The sequence below is a fragment of the Mesitornis unicolor genome, unplaced genomic scaffold (genome assembly GCF_000695765.1).
Source record: "Mesitornis unicolor isolate BGI_N332 unplaced genomic scaffold, ASM69576v1 scaffold45233, whole genome shotgun sequence".
Lineage (NCBI taxonomy): Eukaryota > Metazoa > Chordata > Aves > Mesitornithiformes > Mesitornithidae > Mesitornis > Mesitornis unicolor.
This window is the reverse complement of record NW_010173499.1, coordinates 35-23,402: the sequence shown is the minus strand read 5'-3', so window position 1 is coordinate 23,402 and position 23,368 is coordinate 35. Positions and strand designations below refer to the sequence as shown.

The window sequence follows — 23,368 nt, the reverse complement described above, 5'->3', positions numbered from 1 at the left end:
GACCTGCAGCCGCCCTGTCCCCTCCGACTCTGTGCAGAACCGTTGCTTACTGGTTGTTGCCTGCTCTCCAGGGTCGGGCACTTAATTAAATAAAATAATAATTAAATGCTAAAACCAAGCCAGGCTTGCAGCTGTTGGAGAGTGCCTGGCTCCAGAGCTACCGGTTGTTTAGGGGCCCCCGCGTCGCCCCGCGGAGCCGTAGGGCGCTCCAGCCGCCCCGGCCCCGCGGTGGGTGCGGACAGCCCCGCTAACCGGGGCGCTGCGGTCCCCCCTACCCCTCCCGGTACCCCACCGGTCCCCGCACCCCAAGGGTCGCGGCCAGCTGCCCCTACCCTGCCCATCTCCGGGAGGCGGCCTCGGCGTCGGCAGTGCGCAGGCGCAGCCCCCGCGCAGGCGCAGTCGCCGCCCAGGCCTGGGCCTTGCTCCTTGCTTAGGTTGGCAGCGGGGTTTGGCCGGTTTCGGGGGTGTTTGGTGGGGGGAGCGGGGCTGGAAGGGCCTCGGGCAGCGCCTCGGCCTGCGGCTGAAACGCTCCCCTGAGGGGTGAATGTGTGTGACCGGCCTAAGTGGCCGTTCGGCGTCGGGGCACCCGGTGGGGGGGTGAGTTAAACTGCAGGAGGGCTGTTCTTAGAAATTGCATCCTGCTGTATTTTTTTATGTGCAAAATAAGCCAAGGTTTTTCACGGGCAGTATGCTTAAGTTTTCCTGTGTATTGCCAGATTTCTCCACTGGACTCTACTGCTACAATTCTTTCTTGAGTTGGGATGCTAAACCTTGTTGATTTTTAGATGTTCTGTCTCTTTTTTTAAAGCAAATACTTCCTTTTTCTTCAGTTTCAGAAGTGACCAGCACTCCTTGCTTTAGCTGTAGTTAATGGCAGAGATTGTTTCCTCTGTGGGTCTTTACTCAGTTGCCTGTAACATGCACACTGTGACTCGCAAGCTTGAGAGGTCACAAATGTAGTATTAAGCCAACAAACCTGATGTAGCCTAAAATTGGCTGGAGGTGTCTGATTTTAAGGCTCTTTGCCCAAACCTGGGTAAGCTGGCAAATGTGCTGGCTGGCAGATTGAGGTGTCTTTGGGCACCTTGCTTAAAGCCTAACAGAAACAAGAATAGATGCTGTCTGGCTCCTCATGGCACTAGAGCTTTCTGTGTTGAACTGGTCCCAGCTTCTTATGGAAGGGGCTGCTGATGAAGGACCTAGATTGCTGTCCAGATTTTCTTTTTGAATTTTAGCAGACATTCTCCATGGTGGACAATGAACTCTCTCTGCTGCCCACTGAAAATCAATTCTATGTAGGGGTGATTAGAGTGAAACAGAAGAGCTGCAACTGGCTTATGTCCGCTGGTACCGCCTGGAGAGCTCTCTGGGAGTGCCGTCAGTGACTCTTGAGGTTCTGCTCATCTGCTCTCCTCAGCAGTGCAACAAAGATGTTCTACATCCTGATTGGATTTTGTTAAGCACAGACAGGACCAAAGAGAGAGAAAACACTCTCAGAATAGGGATACATATGTTTTTCTTCAGTGAGATACATATTTTCTGAATGTGTGTTGTTTCCAGTACAGCTGAACTGCCAAGCTCGGGGTTTTAAAATGCTGTAGGAGCAGGATAGAAACTCTGATGGAAGTGAGAGAGAGCAAAGCTGAGGCTGTGTTTCTGAAAGTCTCTGTGACGTGCTCCCCCTTTTGTTGGTTGCTTAATAATGCCATAGTAATCTTTGAGGAAAGATGTTGTGAGGATCCGTCTCTAAGTACTTGAGAAAGTGCATGGATGTTTTGGAAACAGAAGATTGAATACCTCCACAGAGTGAAACTGAGGTGCAGTTTCGTATCCTCAGGAGGAGTTTAGCCATTTTTCTGTTAGAGAGCCACATGGAGGAGCCACTGAAATAAATTCTAGCTTTCCAGGTGTGGTTCCATGGTAACTTTTTTTTTTTATTCCCCATTTTTTCTTTTAGTGTAAACCTTTCTTGCTTCACAAATATGTGAAAGATCTATGTGTGTGCATACATATACGTGTTCATGACTTAAAGGATGTAATTTTTAACTAAGATGATGTGCTGCTGCTGTAAAGCTGTGCAACTTATTTTCATAACTTAAGGCACCAGAGGAAGTTTTGAAGAATTAGTGCTATGTTAAAAGAAAATCCTCCCAACCATACAAACTAGCAGTGTGCCCTGAATGCAGTCGTAAACTGTGTGGTCTCTTTAACCCAGTCTGTAATAGTGACCTGGGAGAGACCTAATTTATGGATAGATTCTTACTGCTGCTTGTTGCAAGGTGCTTATGATTTTTCTCTGAAGTGACAGATACCCCTGTGGGAGGTGGATCCTGGGCTGGCCCCTTTGGAAGTCCCCGCGTGTCACTGATCTCCACAGTTTGGTGCACCCAGGAGACAGGAGATCTGCTGGTCCCGGTGTGGTGAGTTTGCCCGTTTGCTGAAGTGCAGATTCTCTTTCACTGCTGTTGTTTGAGTTATTCTGTTCATTACATCACATGATTGTATCACCAAAATTTGGTAGTGCTGAATGGTTGCGTTGGGTCTTTTTTTTTTATAGAAAAATCTGTTTTCCTTTATTTCGTGGATATTTGGCTTTTAAGTTCAAGAAGGTGACCACTGTTTTCCTCACATGCAATTGTGTGCCAACTTTAATTTTTTAAACTTCTGTTCCTCTTGGACTTCTGCTGCTTCTGCAGCTGGGTGGAGAAGTAGCCTTGTTTGTACATTGCCATGGGTGACTGCTACTTTTGTGTGTTTTCCTAGCTGCTGAAGCCACCAGGACGTGGTGATGGAGGCTTTGCTGGAAGGAATGCAAAGAAATGGGCAGGGGAGGTATGTGTGCAACAGTACACACCAGTAATTCAAAATACTTCAAATGCTAACCTTCCCTCTTACTCAGAATCAAATCCTCTGGCATTGGACAGAGCTGCTGTTGCTTAAATAAGGGCTTTGGAGTTTGTTTGCTAGCGCACGCTGGTGGACACGATCAGCAAAGTCACTGGGTGAGCTGGCTCTGCAATAACCCCCTGTCAGATATTATTGTCTTAATTTTTAGAATTTTAATTTTACATTTTCCTGAAAAAACCTTACCTCTTTTGTTGTTGTTGTACACCCTTTTTACGTTCTAACATCAGGAGCAGTAGTAATTAAAGGTGTGAATATTTTTTAACAGCTTTGCAAGGTTAATGAGATGTTTGTTATCTGTTTTTGTTGGAAACATCTGATTATTTTCTGCTTGTGTTGAAGCTGTGGAGACTTATCTGAAGAATCCTTAAAGCTCTATCTTAGGTGAAAATATCTAGACTTTTGGATGGCAGAGAGAGATTGTAATGCCAATAATGGAAAAAATGTTTTATGTTTTAAACAAGCATGAAGCAAAAGTCAGTGATGCCATTTTCACAGTCATCTTTGACTCAGACTTACAGATCCTGTATCTTCTACAGATAACTGGTTGCAGAAATCAGGTTTAGATTAGCTTTATATTAGCAGATGCTGTGAAGGAAATGTTCTTGCTCTGCATAATAGCTGCTAATTTTTGGTTAACTTACAGGACAGAGTGAACTTCAAATTTAACTGATTTTGGCTCCTTTAAGAAGTATTTCTTTTCCTATAGAAAAACTGCCAAGTGGTGAAGTGTACATATGCTCTGGGGGAACAGAGAAATTTCAATCCCTTAAACCTATTGATTTCCATTTCTTTTCAGTGCTTCTTGTTTGACAGGCAAATTAGAGGGGTAAAGATCATCATGGAGTTCACTGCCGTCCAGGGCTGTGTCTTGCAACCCTTAATATTGTCCCTGGCTTAGCAGCTTGTGAAGTTTTAGAGGAGTTACTAGAACCGGCTTCAATAATTACTGCACCAAATTAGAAATTGCAGCGTCGCTAGGGAGCATGCTTTCCCCAACGGATTGCGAATGTTTTATTCTCATTATCATGTTGTCATCCAACCCCCTCTGCTTAGGGATTTGTCTGCATAAACTTCTGTTTTCAGGAGCTGATAGCTTGGCTGTAAGATTTCTCTGGTGACTGAAACTTCATAGAAAATGCCTCTGCCTGGAGAGCAATTAAGGCAAATGCAAAATTTGGATAAAACATGCACTGGTTTACTTAGGTAATGCATAGTACCAAGACAAAGGATAGGTGTTTATAGGTGCTTGTAACGGTTCTCTGCACAGAAGACAAAGCCCCTGCATTTAAAGTGTGTAGGTCATTTGTTCTCATTGGGCTTTCACAAGTATTCTTTGTTGGTCATTGCCAAATTTAAATCTCTGCTCAGTGACAGAAGCATACCGCTTGTGAGATACTGCATTAGAGAATGGGATGACCATGGAAGAATTAAGTATATTTCTTTGCAAGCTACTTTGCATAGAGTTGGAAGCATTGCATGTGGAGGGTTGGTACCTTGGTGCAGATCAGTTTGTTCGGCTGCCTTTGTTGGTATGGGACATTGGACATGTGCTGGGTGGTTGCCTGCTTTGTCACTTCAAGCTCTTTCACTTCCAGTGGTGGGTTCTTGACTTCCTGTGAAGCCGAGCTGCAGGAGCTGATGAAGCAGATTGACATTATGGTGGCTCACAAGAAATCTGAATGGGAAGGACAGACACAGGCTTTGGAAGCTTGCCTGAGTGCTCGAGAGCAGGAACTTTCCTCTGCCAGGGCTGCTCTGCAGGAAAAATACAAGGAGGTACCTCAGGCTCACACTGTTTTCAGATTGGTGTCAACCTGTGTGTTTTACATGTTACAATAAAGGATAAAGACTGAACATGAATTTCAGAGTTCGACTTTGCATGGACATGTGTTTCTGTTATTGTTTCATAATTTTTTATTATTTTTTTAATGTTTAAATGTTAAGCCAAAATGAGTTTAAATGTTAAGCCAAAAGGAGTTAACTTTAGCAAAGTTAAGTGCTAAGCGAAACAGGAGTCCACCTCATAATTGAAAATCAGAAATGGAATTTACAAAGGAGCCTGTTGAAACAAGGTGTCTGATTCATAATTCAATCCAAGTCGAGTGATCAGCTCCCTAAGGGTTGGTGGAAGTCCACAGGCTGAATTGTCAGAGGTTCTAGAGAGAGCCCAGAGATGCTGAACCTGGATACAACAGTAATTGACAGCCCAGCAACATGCTATCATTGGTAGATGCAAATGAGTGGCTATATCTTAAGATCTAGCCACATTGACTTTTTCTGAAAGTGTTTAAAATTTGTCCTTATAGCTGCTGTGTCCTAATGTATGGCAGACTCTTTGTTAAAAATTGTGTTTTGGCAGCTCTCTGGGGAAGGAAGAAACCCCTTTGACTTCTTGGGTTGAAAGCCAGCTGATCTGCATGAGCAGCAGGGTTTTTTGGGTGCCTTTACAACTATACTACAACTTCTTACATCCTCAAAATTATCCAAGTGCTGCTCTAGCTTTCAGTAATTTGGTGAGGAATCTAGTAAAATAAAGAGAAATGTGACAAGCTGTAGCAGTAGCGGGTTACGAACACTTAGTTTCTTGTTAATATGGTCAGGTGCTTCTACTGGTCCACGTGGCAAGTTTTGGAATTATCTTGACAAATTGTCTTTGTTAGAGTTATTAAATGTGGAGTCATGCCACAGGATTTTCATTCGCAAGAATGGTGATTTTTATCGTATAGGTCATCATTATTATTATCAATTGTGTTTTCTCAAGACACTTTTGAAGTATTTCTTACCACCAAAAGCAAACATTGATTTCAAAACTGAACTGTAAACTGTGGTTAAAGTCTCTACTGGAGTATATTCGTGCTTTTGGTTTACTCTTGAATTTTCTGTGGTAATTTCTTTTAATTTTAATTTGTTGGCTTGCTGTCCTTTGGTCCTGCAGATAGAAAGGTGGCCACTTTGGGTTGTGGATTGAAGGGGTTAGGGGAAGACAAAAATGAGTCACAGGAGTATGTGAATCAATGTAAGGGAAGTCTTCCCCATGAGTTTCAGAGCCCCATTTCTTTCTTTGTTTCCCATGTTTTCATCTCCATGTATTATTTGGAATCTCTGCTTCACCCGAGCATAGTAAGAAAGTGACATGGCCATCTTTTCTCTTGGTAGATAGTTTGAAATCATAATACATGTTTATGAATAATTTGAATAATGCCAGATAAAAATAGCCTTTTGACACAAGCCAAAACTGTCAATTTCGTCACAAAAAATGAAAGTTAGAAATTGGCTCAAAACAAGAGGCCAAAACAGAAACAGTTCTGGCCCTTTCTTACCAAAGATTTAGGTATAGATTTAATTTGATTCGTAGTGAATGACCCCATTGAAACATGCAGTTGCTAACAGAATTAGGATCTTTTAATAGTCATTTACTACTCCTACTATAATGTATATTTTTAGAATGAAAAATAATCCCAGTACCTCCGTGACAGTAAAGTCCACTTCTATTGTTTTATTTATTTGCTCTTTAACCCTTCGTTCAGGTTGGCATGTTGCGTCACCAAGTGCAAGACATGGAAAAAGCCAAACAGGACACGGTTAGAGAATATGAAGAACAGCTGAAGAAATTTCAAGAGGAGGTGAGCAGCAGAAGGAGAAGACTGGATTTTAGTTACTAGTTGATATGGGATCTGATAGGTGAAATACTTTGTGTCACTGCTTGTGTTTAAATGTCATGGTTTTAAAACTCCCCATTCTTCTAGTGTTTATCTTCTTACAAAAAAGAGCATTGAGCGTAGACAAAGTAATATTGTTATGCTTCATTAGGCCTGGTTTTTTGCACTTCAGAGGAACTTGGTGACAAGCAGAAAACTGTTGGAGTAGAAATGTGAAGTAGAGTTATTGTTGCAGTTTTCATGTGCAGACATCTGCAGTTTACTGCAAAAACTTCCTGTGTTCGCCCATCCTAGTCACCATAGTGCTTGTTCTGAAGTTGCCATGGGTACAGGCAGCATCAGTTTGCTCGTTCAGTATTTAATAAAATTAAAAAAGGTGGTGGTGGCCTTGATTGTATGAAGTCAAGAGATGAGAATGGTTTGTAGTCTCATCTTTTTGCCTCCTTTGTCTCTGATTTCGTTAGTAAAAATTTCGTTCTCTCAAGGCATATCAGTCTCAATACATTTACTAAAAACTAAGTATACTTGGGAAATATTTTTTTGAAACCAATTTCAGAGGTTTCATCTCAAAAAGCTTTTTATTCACTGTAAGGTGGTACATGTGGAATGACTTGCAGGTGGTATAACAGCATTTCATGTTTAAGCCTTAACTCTTTGCCTGTCTCCACTTGCTTGTCAGGAGCAGTGAGTTAAAGGGCATGAATAGGTAGGAGAGCATTGGGCTCTTCTCTAGAGGGGTTGGGCTTAGTTCATGCTCACTGTAAGCCATAAGTTAATTTGGTAGTCTCTGCTCTGACAACAGAAGGCATCTGTCCTCACTTAAAACACCTTACTACTCAGGATGACTAACAGTCTTCATTCACTAGATGTTCCCACTAGAATTGTGGATGAGGCTGCAAAGCAAAGCTGAGGTGCGTTGGCAGATCTGCCTAAATTGCTAAGGCTAGAATACAGTGTGTGTGTGTTGTGGCCAGAATTGCAATGTGTTGGTATTCTACCAGCACAGTATTGATGTAAATGACATTAAGCTCCAATATTCCTCAATCTTCTGTTCTTAGTACTGTTTGGGGAAATTCCTTCTGTCTCGGTTTACTGCCATTACCGTAAAATTACAGATACAGTGTCCAACTGACTGAGATTACAGGTTTATTCTTTCAACAGTCTCCTGGTGTGTCTGACAGAAGATATTCCTATATTAACTCTAAGCCTATATGTCTGTCCATTCCCATTGAACATGCCAAAGTCCTTTGCTGACTTGGGACTCTGGAGAACCTTTTATGAGCAGCGCATGAGGCCTTGATTCAGATTTTTTTTCTCCTTGTGGTCCTTCTGTTCATCCATGGGCTTAGCTTTCTCTATCAGTAAGATGGGAATAATGACTTCTCCAATTCATGTAGCTGTTTGTAAACTTTTTGTTTAATCGATGAGTTGGGGGGAGGCCATCAGATGGAAAATTCTGTGCAAGATTCAACTGATAATTTGCACAGAGGGTCACTTAAATGTCAAGAGTTTTTTTCTCATGCCTGCTTCTGATACGACTTTAGCATTCTAGCAGTAGGCGTAGGAGTGATATTTTCTGTTGGCATTCTCCACTCGTGAAATACGTAGTGTATCTAAGCAGAAAATGACAGATGAAGTGGTGTTGATACTACGTATAATGGCAGTTCTCAAATCTTCCTTCTCCCACTAAGCGGAAGAGTTCCAGTTCCCACCTGAGCTTCACAATTGTATTTTAATTGTGTAAGAAATGGTACCTCTGTGTAGAGCTGCCCCTACCCTGTGTGTGGTGTGTGTGCTCCTCTGTATGAGATCAGCCGCAGGTACTGCTGCTGTTACTGTGGCTGGGAGCCACCTGGGGAGAGTGATGCTCTTGTTGCATTGACAGCTACATATAAACCTCCATCTTAGCAATATTTTAGTCATGTTTTAATAGTGGTAAGACAGAGGTCTAATTAAAGCTGCTGATGTCACGACTTCAGTGGCATCTTGCTACTCTTACACAACTTGGCATATTTTGCAATCCTGTTGGTATAATAGGCTCATTACACAAATAGAAGTCTTCACTTGCAAGCTGTGTGGACTTGATTAGGGGAATTGTTTGTGTGAAGCCATTCTGTGTGCCTTCTTTCAAAGTGCTGTTTAATTCTTGCCTTGGGGCCTTGAACAAAGTTGTCTCTTTCACTGTATTCCTTGCAGTTGTCCAGACTGAGGAGGAGCTATGAGAAGCTGCAGAAGAAACAACTCAGAGACGGTAGAGGAGAAGCTAACAAGAGACAAGGAGATGATCAGTTTGAAATGAGGCGACTGACCAGGAAGCTGGAGGTATGTAGTGAAAAAGCAAATGCTGATCAGAGTTTGTATGTATTAACTGACTTTCTGGACTTCACTGGTGACTGAACAGTCAACTAGGAAGTGGACTATGAATCCTACTTAAAAAGTACTCTCAATCTACTCTCCAGGTGTACCTCTTCCCAACTGCTTCTGTAATAAAGGCAGTTTCCTGCCTTGGGGCCTCTGAGTACACAGGATAAACTATGCTGCTTTTCTTATTCTTAGACTAAATAAAAGGGAGAAGGTGCTGGAAGGGTACTTAATTGTGTGGATGGAATGAATTCCAGTGTGGTGAGGTTGTCATCTACGCTCATTTGAGGAGGAGGGAGCTACATGTCAAACTTCTTCTCAACCCTGTCTCATTTTTTAATCTTTCTGCTGTATTGAGCTCAACCGCACTCAGTTTTCTTCTCTACCCTGGATATGAGGCTAACAAACACAACTGACTGATGTAGTGTCCAATTTCTGGAGCAGAGATTAGCATTAAAATTCTGTAGTTCATATGTGCCATCTTAGTGATTTCAATAGCAGCATGTTTTGGAAGGTAAAGCCAGTCTGAATTGCTAAACCTCTGACAGCAAATCTATGAAACCAGCCATGAATCTGTTAGCACTTAACATTTATAAACAGCAGTAATTGACACTGATGTTTTAACTCAGGAGGGAAAGAAGTACAGCAAGCACAGTATGTGAGGGGTTTTATGCTGCTGAGTTGGTGCATCAAATGACTGGCTAATGGTTTCCCTGCTGTGGGGAAAGGTGCATGAGGATGTGGTGGAGAGAGAAAGCAAACATCAGTATGAACTAGAAGGGGGCCTTCTTGTCAACCGCATGGACGTGCTGCTCCTAACCACCCTGCTGTCCTTGCAGGAGTTTCGACAAAAATCACTTGACTGGGAGAAGCAGCGCTTGCTTTACCAGCAGCAGGTGGCATCGCTGGAAGCACAGAGGAAGGCTTTGGCTGAGCAGTCTGAGCTCATTCAGGTACAATTAATATGTGCTGAAAGTTTTTGATTTGTTTGTGGCAGCAGGTGGGAGGGCAGGGAGGGGGGGGAAGAGGGAGAGACTAATGAAATCTCTCAGGCTTGAATCCAGCTCGGGTTGCCATTGAAATGACTTTTAATGTCCTGGTGGAATAAGGTTTACTTGTATAAGTGCTGTATGGAAAAAAGATCTGGAGTCTGTCAACAGAGGTTAGATAAACCTCATAGAGAAGATAGTAGGATGAAGCTTTCCCTAGGAGGCAGACACCACAGCATATGACAATTTAAAATAGCTGTTACATCTTGTCATCTAGTTCAAAGCTGTGTACCTGCCAGTAGCTAAATTCATACCTTGTAGGTCCAGCTCAGAGGATGGTATTGGAAAATAGTCTTCCCATATGACAGATACTTCTGCAAAGTACTGAAGTAACAGCCATTTTCAGCCCACCCCCCTTTTTTTTCAGTCTCTTAAAGGCAAGAAGTAGTGGGGCTGCTGTTCCTGAAAAGCTGATCGTTCAGTGGTGCTGCAGCAGAGCAAGATGAATTGACCTAGAGCACAGCTGTGAAGTCACACTGACACAATCACTGCAGACACTGATAAGAAGCTCTTGCTGGGGGCTTTACACTTAATGGCCTCCTGAGTTGCTCTTGAGTGGAAGCTCCTGCAAGGAGGGAGTCTGTAATGACAGGATTGAAGCTGGCTCTGACAGGGCCTTTGTGAGAGGCTGACACTAGTAGATCTACAAATGCAGAGAGAGTCGTTGAGCAGAAGGTCTTGCTGCTCTGCTGTCTTTGTATCACTAATAGCTCAATTGTCTGAGAACAGATGTGTCCTTGGAGCGCAGGCTGGTGTACTGGAGCACAGAGGAATGTTTCTTACTGTGCAGCAGGAAAATGGGAATTTTGAGAGATTTTTCCTAAGTGGCATAGATGAGTTAGGTGCATAGGTGCTGTGAACAGACTGCCCAAATCATCAATTTCTTTGAAAAGCTTGGCGTGAAAGTTTTGCCTTGGGTGTTTCTTTGCATTTTGTAGGCGTGGTTGTTTTTCTGGCACAAGGTCAAGTCAAGATATGTGACCATGGAGTCCTTCCCCTTTCTCCTCTTTCAGCTGGCTTCCCCTCCTATCTTTCAGCACAGCTTAAAGAAGCCTGGTGTTCCTACCCTGTGATGAGTGCCCTCCTGTAACACCTGCGGCCTTTAAAGGCAACAGGTGGAACGTGCAATTCTGTGCTGTCCTGCATGTTCAGAGGCTGGAAATATGAGATAGCTTAAGTGTTTTCTTAATGCAGCAATAAATATTCAGGTTTCTTGGGAGGAGAAAGGCTGTCCTTTAAACTCTTGCCCTTCCTGATTACGTTTTCTGTCGTGACTATTCAAGTAATGAAAAGGCTGTAATCAAAATTATACCATAGTCTTCCAAGTGCACAGTTCCTGTAGTTTCCTCAGTTAAGAGACATTATGTGTCAGGCAATAAATCAAGACGTGGTGATTTTGAAGCTGGCAGGAATTGCTACTCTTAGAAATTAGGACTGGAAACCTACTTAAATATTTTGTTTCAGCCTTTAAAAATAGTAATACAAAAAGGAAATATATGAAGTGAATATTCTTAGAAGCTTATATGAGATCTGCCTTGTTAAATTTCACCAGCTAGCTACATGGAAAGAAATGCTATGAAATAAAGTATTGTGCCTATAAATAATAGAGCACGTATTGTTTGCCAGTCATATGCTCCTTGTAACTTTTTTTTGTCTGCCATTAAACAATGAAACATTCAAAGTGAGCATTCTTGCAGGCTGTTAGAACCAGCTATTTACTGCATAAAGCAAAACATAATTGACTGTTACACCCAGTTAGGTTTTTGATCTGTTTGGTGGTTGTCATTGTCATTGTGCAGCAAGAGCTGCTTTCTGTCCTGGTGTGGAATTAATGATTGGGTAATCTGTAGCTTGTGGATGGTATTTACAAACCTTCTTACTGCTGCTGTTTCTCCTGGCCTAGCCTTAGGTTAATGAGCAAAAAATGGTAGGCAGTTTTGTTCTTAGTTCATATTCGGACATCTTGAGTGATTTGAGATCCTCTTTTCTCAGATTCTCTTTGAATCCCTTTTGGAATAAGAGAGCCCTCTCAGGTTTTTTTGTTACTTTTGCCTTCACAAGTTTTACCTGTTGTGTGGCCCTGAAACAATACTTTGTTGCTTGCTTTGAGAATGTAGCTTGTTACACAAAGAAATCAGAAGTTGTTTTGAATGTAGTTTTGATAACACTGTGTTTTCTAGAATTTGGCTTTAATGCAAACCAGTTGCTCTTAATAGACTCAGCTTAACAATCGGAAGCAGATTCTGGAGTCGGTGGAGCTGGCTAGCCGCTCGGAAATCCAGCAATTAACCAGCAAGTTGGAGAGAGCCAATGATTCTATCTGTGCCAACGAGCTGGAGGTGGAGAGGCTTAACATGAGAGTGGACAACCTAACTGAGAACAATCGGATGATTCTGGAAGATCAGCAAAGAGTTCAAGAAGAACTGCGGCAATCCAAGAAAATGTTAGAGGTCAGTGGAAGAGTTGTTGGGGAAACTGAATATAAAGCAGTGCTTGTGAGAAGTAGCAGGAAAGCTTTTCATCCCACGGCTCCTATCTCTTTCTAGAGCCTTTGTAAAGTCCCAGGCTGGCCTCAGTGCTGGCTTTGCACCCATGTGGTGCTCTGCAGTATTTTCAAGGGTTCTTTAAAAGTCTGATCAACCTCTCATTGCATTAAAAGAAACGGATTTGGTCCATCTTGCACCAGTCATTCCTTCTCCCTCCCACGCAGGTGCTACAGGATGAGAAGATGGAACTTAGAGCCACCTTGCAGTCTCAGGAACATTTCATTGACAGCTCCAAGCTGCATGAGGAACAGTTACAGAAAGAGCTGGCCAGAGTGACTGAAACTCTTTGCACAAAAGAACTCCTCATCAGGTAGCACCTGTGGCTCACTGGTACTTATTCCAGGTTCTCCCACTCAGGAGGCAGAAGCATTTTCATACAGCTGGACCTGTATTAGTTGATGGAAACTGGTTTCTCACAAGTGTTGTGCTTCCTTGCACCATTTGCCAAATTGCATCGCTTTTGAAATCAACTGATTCTTGGTAAAAAGCATTGAAGGAATCAGCTTTCTACTTAGCTAGGTTTCTGGAGGCAGCACAGGGCTTTTGAGCTTTTTTTTTTCCTCGGGCACTTTCAGTGAAGTGCTGGAGGCCTTTCAGGATTTGATAATATGTTTATTAGTGTAGGTGAAAGTTCTCACCAATTTAATGATGTTGGATTAGAGTCTTGGTAAGGTAACTACATATGTGACAAAGATCATCTTGGCCTTCCCCTTCTGCACTGGCAACGTGCAAAAGCTATAAGGTTCTGATGGCTGCGTCAAAAGGTTTTGGCGTATGTTACCAAACAGCTGTACCATTTCTTGCAAGCTGGATGTCTGCTCATGACAAGGAGATTGTCTGGATCAGGGAGGCCAGCATCAAAATGGGAATTAGTCTTTTTCAGCCAGCCTGAACTCAAGCAGAAGGCTATCATCCAGCTGACGTGTTTGCATTTTCACAATGCACAGAGGTGTCACCTAGTGCTGGGTTTTATGTATTTTTTCAGAGAATTCCAAGAAAATGGTGGTTATGTTCCCTGTATTAGTGAACTCAGCATGACATTTTTGTACTAAGATTAAAGTTCATGTTTCTGCTTAGGGCTCTGGAGGAACGCTTGCAGGAGAAGCAGTTATCTTCTCCGGGACTAGAGCTGGAGCATATGCTGCTGCAGCTGGATGTTGCCCAGAAGAAGGAGCAGCACTTACAGTCAGAGGTGACTCATCTTGAGAACAGGTACCCGACTTCTTGCTTCACTTGCATGTACAATGAAACTTGGATAATAATGTAATACCTAATATATTGTATTCATCAAGTTAGCCAGTCCCCTTGATTTTTGTAGGCTTATTTTCAATAGCATTTGATTTCTTCAGCGCTTTGATATTTATTTTGCAGTTTAATAGTGAGACTGTTTTACTAATTGGATGGCTGCTTTTCACTTCACATTGTGGGTGTTTTCAGTGTTTTAGCTTGCTTAGGCTTAGTACCTTCATTGGTAATAGGTTAAGGAGTCTGTCTTAGTTAGGTGGTAAGAACCAGATCTAGACTGTATTGTGAAATAAGAATTATAAACAAATCTTCCTCTCTGAGTTTGTGGTTTTCATACTAATGTTTGCATGGGAAGTTTGTAATCTTACCTGTAGTAAAGAAAGAAACAAGAAACAGCTATTACCTGTTAGATCAGCTTCCTGATCTCTTTTGAAATTATTTTGATAAGGATTGGTAAGGAAATTCTAGGTTAAGAGTCTAGTTTCTGTTATGACAGGTGTAGGAGACTGCTTGGAAGATCAAAGTTTATCTGACCATTTCCTCCTCCGTGGGATATTCTAATCTTTAGTTTTACATTTGGTACCCAGCCTGGTGTCTTCAAATGCAAGGTGTGTACAGCTGAGTGAAGAGCTGGATGAGAGTATTAAAGAGCTGCAGTCATTGGAAGAACACCATACTGAGTCAAAGGCAGAGATTAAAAAGGTAATGTCTCTTTGTTCGTGGAGAGTGGGACTCCTGGTGGAGTCAGCCATTTCCGTGTGTGTTGTGTGCCTCTGCAGAGGCTCCAGTGCACAGCTAGCAAAGCTGCAGATGGGATCAAAGGCCAGGAGTGTTTTGGAAGCAGTGATATGCTGTTGGGTGAGGAGCAGACCTGCCAAAAGAGGAGCTGAGAGGATGGATTTGCAGGTGTCTGTACATGGCTCTGTGATTTACTTTGTGAGCATCTCTTAGGCCTACTCCTACATCACGCAGCACTTCTCTACAGTCTGGAGATGCTTCAGGTAGTGCTAGAGGGGCAAATGTGCGAAGAATTCATGCCCAGAATCCTGACCTTAAGCTGATACAGGCTCCTGACAAAGGAATAGGTTTTGTTTTAATACATCCTGTCACACTTGAGATGGGGTTTAAAATGTGTTTTAGTCCATATGTGAATAGGGGAGTTTGTTTCAGGCTTGACACCTAGACATGCACCAGGATCTGGAAGAAATGGAGCAGCTCATCTGCCATGAGAACCTCAGCCTAGTGCTCTGTGCACCTGAGGGAGGCAAGCCCTCCAAAAGGCTTGGCTTTTAATAATGGTCTAGATCAGTTAGTGTGAGAGCTTTCACTGGAGCCTGGGTAGAATAGAAATCTTATTGGACTTGAGTGGAAAACCTCACTTCTGTGAAAATCTTTCATCCTTTATTCTGACTGTACAGTGATGCAGATCGTGCCAGAGATGCGGGGTTGGTTACGCTTTTAAACAGCCACACAATAAATGAATCTCCTACAGGCTGCTGGGGAGGAAAGAGATTTATTATGGTTGTTCCTATTTTATATACTTGGGAGGCATTGAAGTGATGTGGAGATAAATCACCATATGTATAGTATACGCGTGGCTAGGCAGAGATCATCTGGTTCAGTTTTCTAAAATGTTTGTAATTCTCAGAAAAATCCTGGAGGTTTGGGTGGTTGATATTTCTGGCTAAAGGAATGGGATACCAAGGAAGAAATTATGCTATGTTGTTGTTCTAATATGCCACTCAAGAAATATACAATGTGCCTACCAGAGCATTGTATGCAGTTCAGGTCTGCTATCTGGAAAAAAGAATTGAATAAAGCAAGATAAGGTATGGAAAAAGATGACCAGAAGGATGGAGTGCTTTTTTTTATTTATACAAGGAACAGCTGAATGAAGTAGAACTTACCAAACTGGAAAAGAGATAAATGAGATTGAACATACTAAAAATAAAATTGTGCCTGTCATGTGGGAAGTAAATAGGGAATGATTATTCTCTCATAATGCAGGGACTAGTGGTCATCAAATAGAGTTATGAAAACAAAGAGGTGTATTTTTACCCTGTGCATAGCTAGCTTGTGGACGTCTGCCATGGGTGGCTTTAGTTGCTACAAGCTAATGTCGATTCAAAAGGCTTAGGACAAATTCGTGGAAGAGAAGTCTGAGTAGAGCTATTTAAAGACACCATCTCTGCCTCAGGAAGATGAAGTGACAAATTGCAGGGCTACATTCTGAAAGTGTTACTGTGCCTGCCCAGTCGTGGTAAACCCTTGGGTATCTGTTGTTGGGGATGGAGGTGGAATGGTGAGCTAAAGAGACTGTGACTTGATCGATTACGGGTTATCTCGAGTACTCCACAGCATGTAACTTATGTCTTGTCCCAGCTGGCAGTTTATGGTGTGGAAAAGGATTGGGATGGGGTGGTTTTCAATCAAGAATGACAGGCATGCACAGGGAGCTTGTTACATAGCGCTTTTTGTTTTCCTGTACTTAGATTTCACATTGCCATGTGCAATGCTTTAGCTTTTTTGCTGAAACATCTTTTAAAAGCTCGTGGGTGGTGTGTGCATTTCTTCCTCCAGCTGAAAGAGCAGCTCTCTCAAGCTGAACAAACTCACAGCAGTGAGCTAGAAGGGATGAAAAGGGAAATCTCCAGGTTGACACAAGAGTTACACCAGCGGGACATCACAATTGCGTCTGCCAGTGGCTCCACATCAGACCTAGAACAACGGCTGAGAACAGAGATTGAAAGAGCAGAGAGGAAAGCGGTTGAGCACAGGGTAAAAAAAAGCAGAAGACTCTTATGCTGTCTTTTTAAGGGATCTGAAGGCTTGGAACACCATCCTAGTTTTTAGCAATGTTAATAGTTTCCTTTTCTCTTCAGCCTTTGAATAAAGACTTTGAGACCCTTCTGATGAAATCTTCTAATTTATGGTGTTCACTGAATCTGTCTTGCTGATTCTTTTCAAACCTGTAACTGACAGTCCCGCAGAATTCTTTGAGTTCACTCATGCTAACTAGGCCTGGACAGTGACTTCTTTGACAACTAAAGTAAATGACTGTGCACGGTTACTTGCATGGTCTGCTCTATAGGGTCCCTGCAGAATTAACGGTCCAAACCTTGCTTTGTACTCACGCTTGAATTGAGGGTAGAAAATGCCTGTAGGGTGTTGTGGGCATGTGCCGTGTTGTGTTCTGTTTTCTGAGCTTGTTGTTTGCCTCTGTCTCCTCAGGTAATTCTGGTCCAGCTGGAAACCTTGAGGCTGGAAAACCGTCATCTCTCAGAGATGCTGGAAAAAACAGAATGCAGTATGCTAGAGGTATGCATTGGGGAATGGAGATGGGAAGGGGCTAGCATTGTGTGTCCGCTACCTGGGAAGAGGAATAGTCTTTGCCCAAGCCTCTCAAAATGCTTGGCAGAGTTCAGTGAACTTAAAACCCAAACAAAAAGGGCAATCTGTGAGGAAATAAGGCCCAGAAATATGGAGCATCTTGTGCAGTCACAGAGCAGCAAGGAGAACTTCAGAAACAGAGCCTTCATCTCAGTTTTTTCTCCATGGGGTCTGGCCTATGGTTTTTAGTACATTTTGTTACATTTCCATTTTGTGCCAATTTACCTCAAACGTCTGATTCTCAATCTGCGATTCCCTTTTGGCCTTTCTCAGAGCTGTAACTGCTCTGGTCCTTGCAATTTCTGGGGTGAGAGCATGTTCCCCTCCTGATGAGAAACCACTCAGCAGCACTGTCCTTTGCACTCCGCCAGCGTGGGGATATGAACTGGGCACCTTAGGGCAGTGCGCTGGGATGGGACGCTGTCGTGGGCTCCAACCAATGCAGCACACTGAGGCTAGAGGGGAGAAAAGGAGCCTGCATGGAAGAGACACAGCCTTGGCAGGAATAATTCCTTTAAAGTGGTTAATTTTAGTGCTTGCGGGGAGGAGGCAATGGCTACTTTGCAAGTTCTGCTTTGTATAAACCAGAGTGGATACCTCATAGTGCGCAAGGACTGGATTCAGACAGCTGAAAACCTAATGGTAATATATTGTCAGAGCTTTTATTCTGTCAGATCTGTGGGAAGGAAATACTCAGCTCTTAATATTACTTTGGGAATTGTCAAATGTGCCAAGTTCTTGGGAAAGTGTTGAACAGAAGCTTGTGGCTGATGAGATGGAGAAAAACCAAAGCTTTACAGAGGGCTGATTTGAGACGGAAATTACCTAAGGCCCATTACTTTCTGCTGGAAGGGCCTGATGGGCTTTTGCTGGCCTGACTTACCAAAACTTGATAGCAAAGTGTGAAGCAAGAAACCTGTGGGCTTGTTTATTTTTTAAAAAAGCTCCAGAGCCCATGGCACATAAACTACTGATCTTGGCCAGGTTCTCCTAATGCACATTTGGTAAGCCTTTAGATATGGCAGTGATGAGAATAAATGAAGAATCTAAATCTAATAGAACTGGCAGAAAGAAAGTGGGAATGTCACAGGAGTAGGAACAATGGAAATTATATCCACTTGGCCTAGCAAGGAGAAGATGGGGAGAAGCAAGTTGTTCAGAGTTTCAAAAGGAAAAAAGTAATTTGCTTCTACCAGTGAAGGTTTCTAAAGGGCTGTGAGCCGTCCCAGATGGGGAGGCATATCCACAGCCTTTTGTAATTATTGCCCTAGGCCTTTGCTGATTTGAGTAAGGGGAACTAGAAGTGTTCTTGCAAAAAACTTTGCTGGGAGATCACATGGAAGATGATTTCTCACTGAGAGTGGTTACTTCTCATCAACAGCTAAGCCGCTGGGGTATGTGTTTCTTCACACCCACAGGAAGTATCTGGTGCTGCTCTGATACCTGGAGAGCTGCTTTACTGGGGCGCCACCTGAGTATTCCCAGCTTTGGCTGAGAGGCTTGCATCTTAGCTGAGATAAGTGAGGGAATCCTAGAATATATAGCTGGAGGAGAACTCGAGGTCATGTAGTCCTCTTTATCCCAAGGCCAGAGGCGGATACCTCTGAACTATTCTTGGACTCTATTTTTCTGTTTGCAAATGCATCCAGTGATGAGAGCATGTCCTTTCCTAGGCAGATCAGCACAGCTTGTCTGGATGCAGACACAATAAGGCGTATGTAATTGATTTGCTCTTATAAAAGCCTTGAAAATATTGCCAAAATTTGGCCTGGAGGATATGGCTTAAGAAATCGCTTGTCAGCCTTTGCTCTGGATTTGACTGTGGTGTTTTGCCAGTCAGAAGTTTTGACTTCCGCCCTTCTCTGTTTATTAGGGAAAAGATGTTACCCTAAGAGCACTCAGGGAAGACTATGCTGTTGAACTAAATAAATTAAAATCTGAGAACCAGCAATTGCAGAAGGATCTAGCAGAGGCCAGAGCAAAGCTGGAGCTCACTCGGCAGGTCTGCCAGGATGAACCCGAGGGCACAGCTCAGCAGGTACAAGACAAAGAGCCTGAGGCCAGGGGTGTGCAGTACAGGTGAGTGTTGCATGACCCCAAGGATGCTGCGTCCTTATTATGGAGGAGAACAGAAGGTGTGGGGATGTGTGGGTTTTTAATGACGTGCTTTATGTATAGCATTTATCTCCAGAACACAAGGGACTGTTTTGGAATCTGCCTTTATGCTTTAAGTAGTGCAATAGCTTTTAGCCCCAGCTGGTTTGCGTTCTGCAAAGCCAGCTAGTATTTGACTGTCTTTTGACTGCCTTTTTCTTTGATTGAGAAGCAGTATGCACTCGTTTCAGTGAAGGGATGAGATTTGGCCCAGGTGGCTGTGTGCCTCTCTTGCAGTACTAGGGTGTGCAGACTATAGTTTTTAGTATCTACAACAGTAGAAGAATGAGAGAGAATTCCCTAGAGACTGAATGTGCATCTGGAAGTCCTGTGGAAACAAGAGCTAGTTTGCATTGCCAGGCTATCAGTAATGTTAATTGTTATCTCTGTGCAAGTTGTTGCTGAAGTTCAGCTGCTATGAGGCAAACTGTCAGGCAGTTACATGTTCAAACCTCCCTTCCAGGACAACTCGGGAAGCACAAAACAAATGTGATGAAAAAGCAGAGAGAATACATCACAAGCCTGATGGGACTATTCAGTGTCATCAAGGGGAGCCCCAGAGATGTGGGGCTGCTGAAACAGGAACTGTGACCCCTGAGACGGGTGAGCAATCCACCCAGACCAGCAGGAAGAACTGCATAGAGTCACCTGCTTTAGACACCTTGCTGGGAACGGATTCTTTGTTCCACGTGCTGGATGGAAGCAAAGATTTCGCAGATGAAGCATCTAAGCAGTCCATCTCAAATCATCAGAGAGAATCCGGGCCTTTGGTAAGCAGTTGTATAGAAGGTGGTCGCTATTCAACAGCTGTGGATATAGCTGGGTTCTCATCTGGCAGAAGGGGTCAGGATTTTGAATGTATGGTCTGACTGCACGGTGGTAGCTGATAGGAAACCCTGAAATGGGTGCTTCACTGCACAAGGGAAGGGTATTATTTTTCCCAGTCACTCATCACACTTTCTTAGTAGGAAACACCGCTAGCACTTTCTCTGTCCTTTACCTCAGCAAAACTGCTAGAGTGCTTTCCCAAGATACAGGAAACCTAGACTCAATCACTTTGAGTGATGCCCAATCTTCCTTTGGTGTGTAAGACCATATATCCCAGTACCCAGTGCAGTGACCAGGCTATAGACTGCCTTGAGCAGGGAGGGGAGAGAGAGAGGGACACAAAAAGTAATTGTCATACCCTGGATCAGACAGGGCTGTTGTAGTTCAGGGAAGGGGGAATCCAAAGTGCTGATTCTTGCTCCAGACTTGTTGCCACTAGCAGTCTTTGGAGTATTTTCTCCTCTGGTTGTGTGTTATTAGCAGTGACAACAGCTATTTTTTGTGGGGAGCCCAGGGAAGAGTCTCTAAGGCTGATGCACAGATAAGAGGAGGCTTGTCAGTTTTGTAGATTTTGACGAGGTTTTACTACCAAGAATAGGCCTTGATTGTTTCAAGAGTGACGTAGCTTGTGGGCATGTCCAAAAAACAAGTGTTGGGAGCTTAGGGAACTGTAATATTTTATATGGAAACCCTTCAGTCTAAAGGTTTGGAACTGAAGTGTGAACAGTTCCCCTTCAGGGTCTGAGAAGCTTGATGTTTTGTAGAAGAAAATGTTCTGCTTTTTGTTTTGAGAGGTAGAAATAGGGTTTTTAAGGAAATGCAAATATTTCTCGTGGTGTTGACGGGGACTCCCTGCCAGTGGTCAGGCTGCCATATCTTTATATCAGCTCTGTAATATTAAGAGAGGAGAATTCTCATCAGTAGGCAATAGTGGAGTAGGAGAGATTTGCTTGTCATCTGTAGCATTTTTTCTGCTTCCCTTTGTTCCTGGCTGTTGATAGAAGACCAGAAGACTGTGACACTCCAGGATTTGGAAGTAAACAGTTACATTCGTTTGCCAAGATACTGGGGCAAGTATTTTTTTAATGGAAAGCGGCCCCTTAGTAACTTCATAATTCATCTGTCAGCCTTCGTGCAGGAAGCGTCTCTTTGTCAACTCATAAATTAAGCCTAGTTTACAATGTTATTTTTGTGAGCTAGGAACTTGTGGGTAAGTGGTGAGTAACAGGAATAGTTCTTTACTGTAAAGGAAGAATCTGGGGTATTATTATTGGCCATTGCTAGCTGAAGCAGCATTCAGTGAGCTGCAGTGGCAGTTTGGTCTGTGCTTCCCCTGTGCAGAAATAATGGAACCCATTATTTAAGGGAAGTGGAGGAGGTACATAAAGGAGAGACATCCTCAGTGAGGGTCCAGTCTGGCAGTGCTTTCCCTTCCCTGGAACCCCTGTTCTGAGACGGTACTGCTCATTGAGATTTTTACGAAGACAAGGAGCAAGATGCAGGCCTCAGGTGTGAGGCTGCACTGATGCACCCAGGACAAAACCCTTGGTGTTTGTAGTGACCTTCTCTAGAGTTATGCTGTGACTACACATGCTGTGTCATTCCCTCTCATTATTTTAAGTGGAGGGGCTGTATTGGAGTGAAACACCAGTTCCCCTAAGTAAGCAGTCAATTGCTATTGATAGCTCTGGGGTCAGGGTTCCACCTGTGAAGTGCAGCAGTTACATAGGCCCATGGGGAGCTTGTTTCTGTTCAGCTCTGCCCCTCTAGTGCCCTAGAGAGGGGAAACTGCTGGGACAGAAATGTTATGTGTGCTGAGGTACCAATTTTACTCCCTGCAGTTTTGGCAAAAACTTGGGAGACTTTCTCTGTTGGAGACTGTGGGGAGGGACATTTTCCTCTGATGCAAGTGTAAGAGTTGAGTGCTTAGTCTGTGGAATAACATAAAAATGATACAAGAGCCCTTTAGAAGCATATTTCGTTGTGTGGTTTGCAGATCAGTAGTGTTTCTGTCTGAAACTCGGAATGAAAGAATACCTGATAGCCCTTTGTTTCCTTTTAGTGCCCCCTGCCTACAGCTTCCGTTGGATCGATAGCTGCGAGATACCTGGAAGAAGAGGAACTGAGATCCCAGCACATCCTGGACTGCCTAAATGCTCACATTGAGGAACTGAAAAAAGAGAGTGAAAAGATAGTGAAGCAGTTTGGACACCAGGAGTAATGCTTCTTACTGAATTTGAATGCTGATTTACTTACAGGGTTCCAGACTGCGAATGGGGAGGTACCTATAAACAAGTTGCCAGTGGAGCTTGAGTGAGAGGCCGTGTCTCCTACTTGGAGCTGAATCAGTGAGATGGGCATTGAGGAAAGGGAACTCTTCTTTAACACGTTTGATCTGATGGAGAGTGTTAAACTACAAACGCTTTAGTCAGCTTGCTATGAGTCAGAAAGCCGTGTCAGAGGTATGTGTTTTTGTGCTCGCTCACAGATTATGGTGGTTTTTAGATGCAGTTTGTGAACTTTAGCGTAAAGTGTTTTTAAGTATATTTTATTCTTGTAAAAGCATCAAAATAAAACAAAATGGAAAAACATCTCTTTTCTTGTTCATACAAATATGTGAGTAAATATCATGTGGTTGATCTTGCCTTCTTACCAGGAGCTTTCATCAACACCTCTTCTGTCCTTTTCTTCCCAGAGTAGCTGTGTTCTTCAAGGACCAAGAAATACAATTTCTCTTTCCTTTAGACTCCCTGTATTTCCTCCAGTTAATTTTCCCTTAGTCGAATTTCTTAGTATTTCCTGGTTCTGCCAACTTCTGCCCTTTACTGTTTGTATAGTATCTGGCATCTTTATCTTGCCTTGCACGTTGCTGGAAGTGCTTCACAATAGCAGAGGAATGAATGGCTGAATTCTGAGCGTGCTCACAGCTCTTGCAAAAGAAAGGAGAGTAGCTGGAGCTGGAAATGAAATTGAATGGGAGGAGAACTCACAAACAAGTGAGATTCATCCGTACAGCAGGTGTAATTGCAGCTGCTGTGTAAGCTGGCATCAGCCTGTTGTGAATCCAGGCAGCCTCGAGCACTGTCCAGTGAAGTTGAACTGCTGCATTAAAATACCTCTGTGACCTGTTTTGAGGAATATATCCAGTCACAGAATCACAGAATATTAGGAGTTGGAAGGGACCTCGAAAGATCATCCAGTCCAACCCCCTTGCGAGAGCAGGATCACC

General features: G+C 43.2%; 1 protein-coding gene across 1 annotated transcript; it reads left to right on the top strand.

Annotated features, from left to right (window-relative positions):
* The first annotated feature begins 2,788 nt into the window (after nt 1-2,788).
* Nucleotides 2,789-22,360, top strand: CEP63 (centrosomal protein 63kDa). The gene is made up of 14 exons (XM_010180747.1): nt 2,789-2,832; nt 4,503-4,683; nt 6,435-6,530; nt 8,763-8,888; nt 9,767-9,880; nt 12,193-12,426; nt 12,687-12,832; nt 13,600-13,734; nt 14,355-14,469; nt 16,348-16,545; nt 16,999-17,085; nt 19,031-19,236; nt 19,775-20,081; nt 22,202-22,360. Exons 1-14 carry the CDS (start codon nt 2,789-2,791, stop codon nt 22,358-22,360), a joined length of 2,148 nt encoding a protein of 715 aa, XP_010179049.1.
* The last annotated feature ends 1,008 nt before the right edge of the window (nt 22,361-23,368 follow it).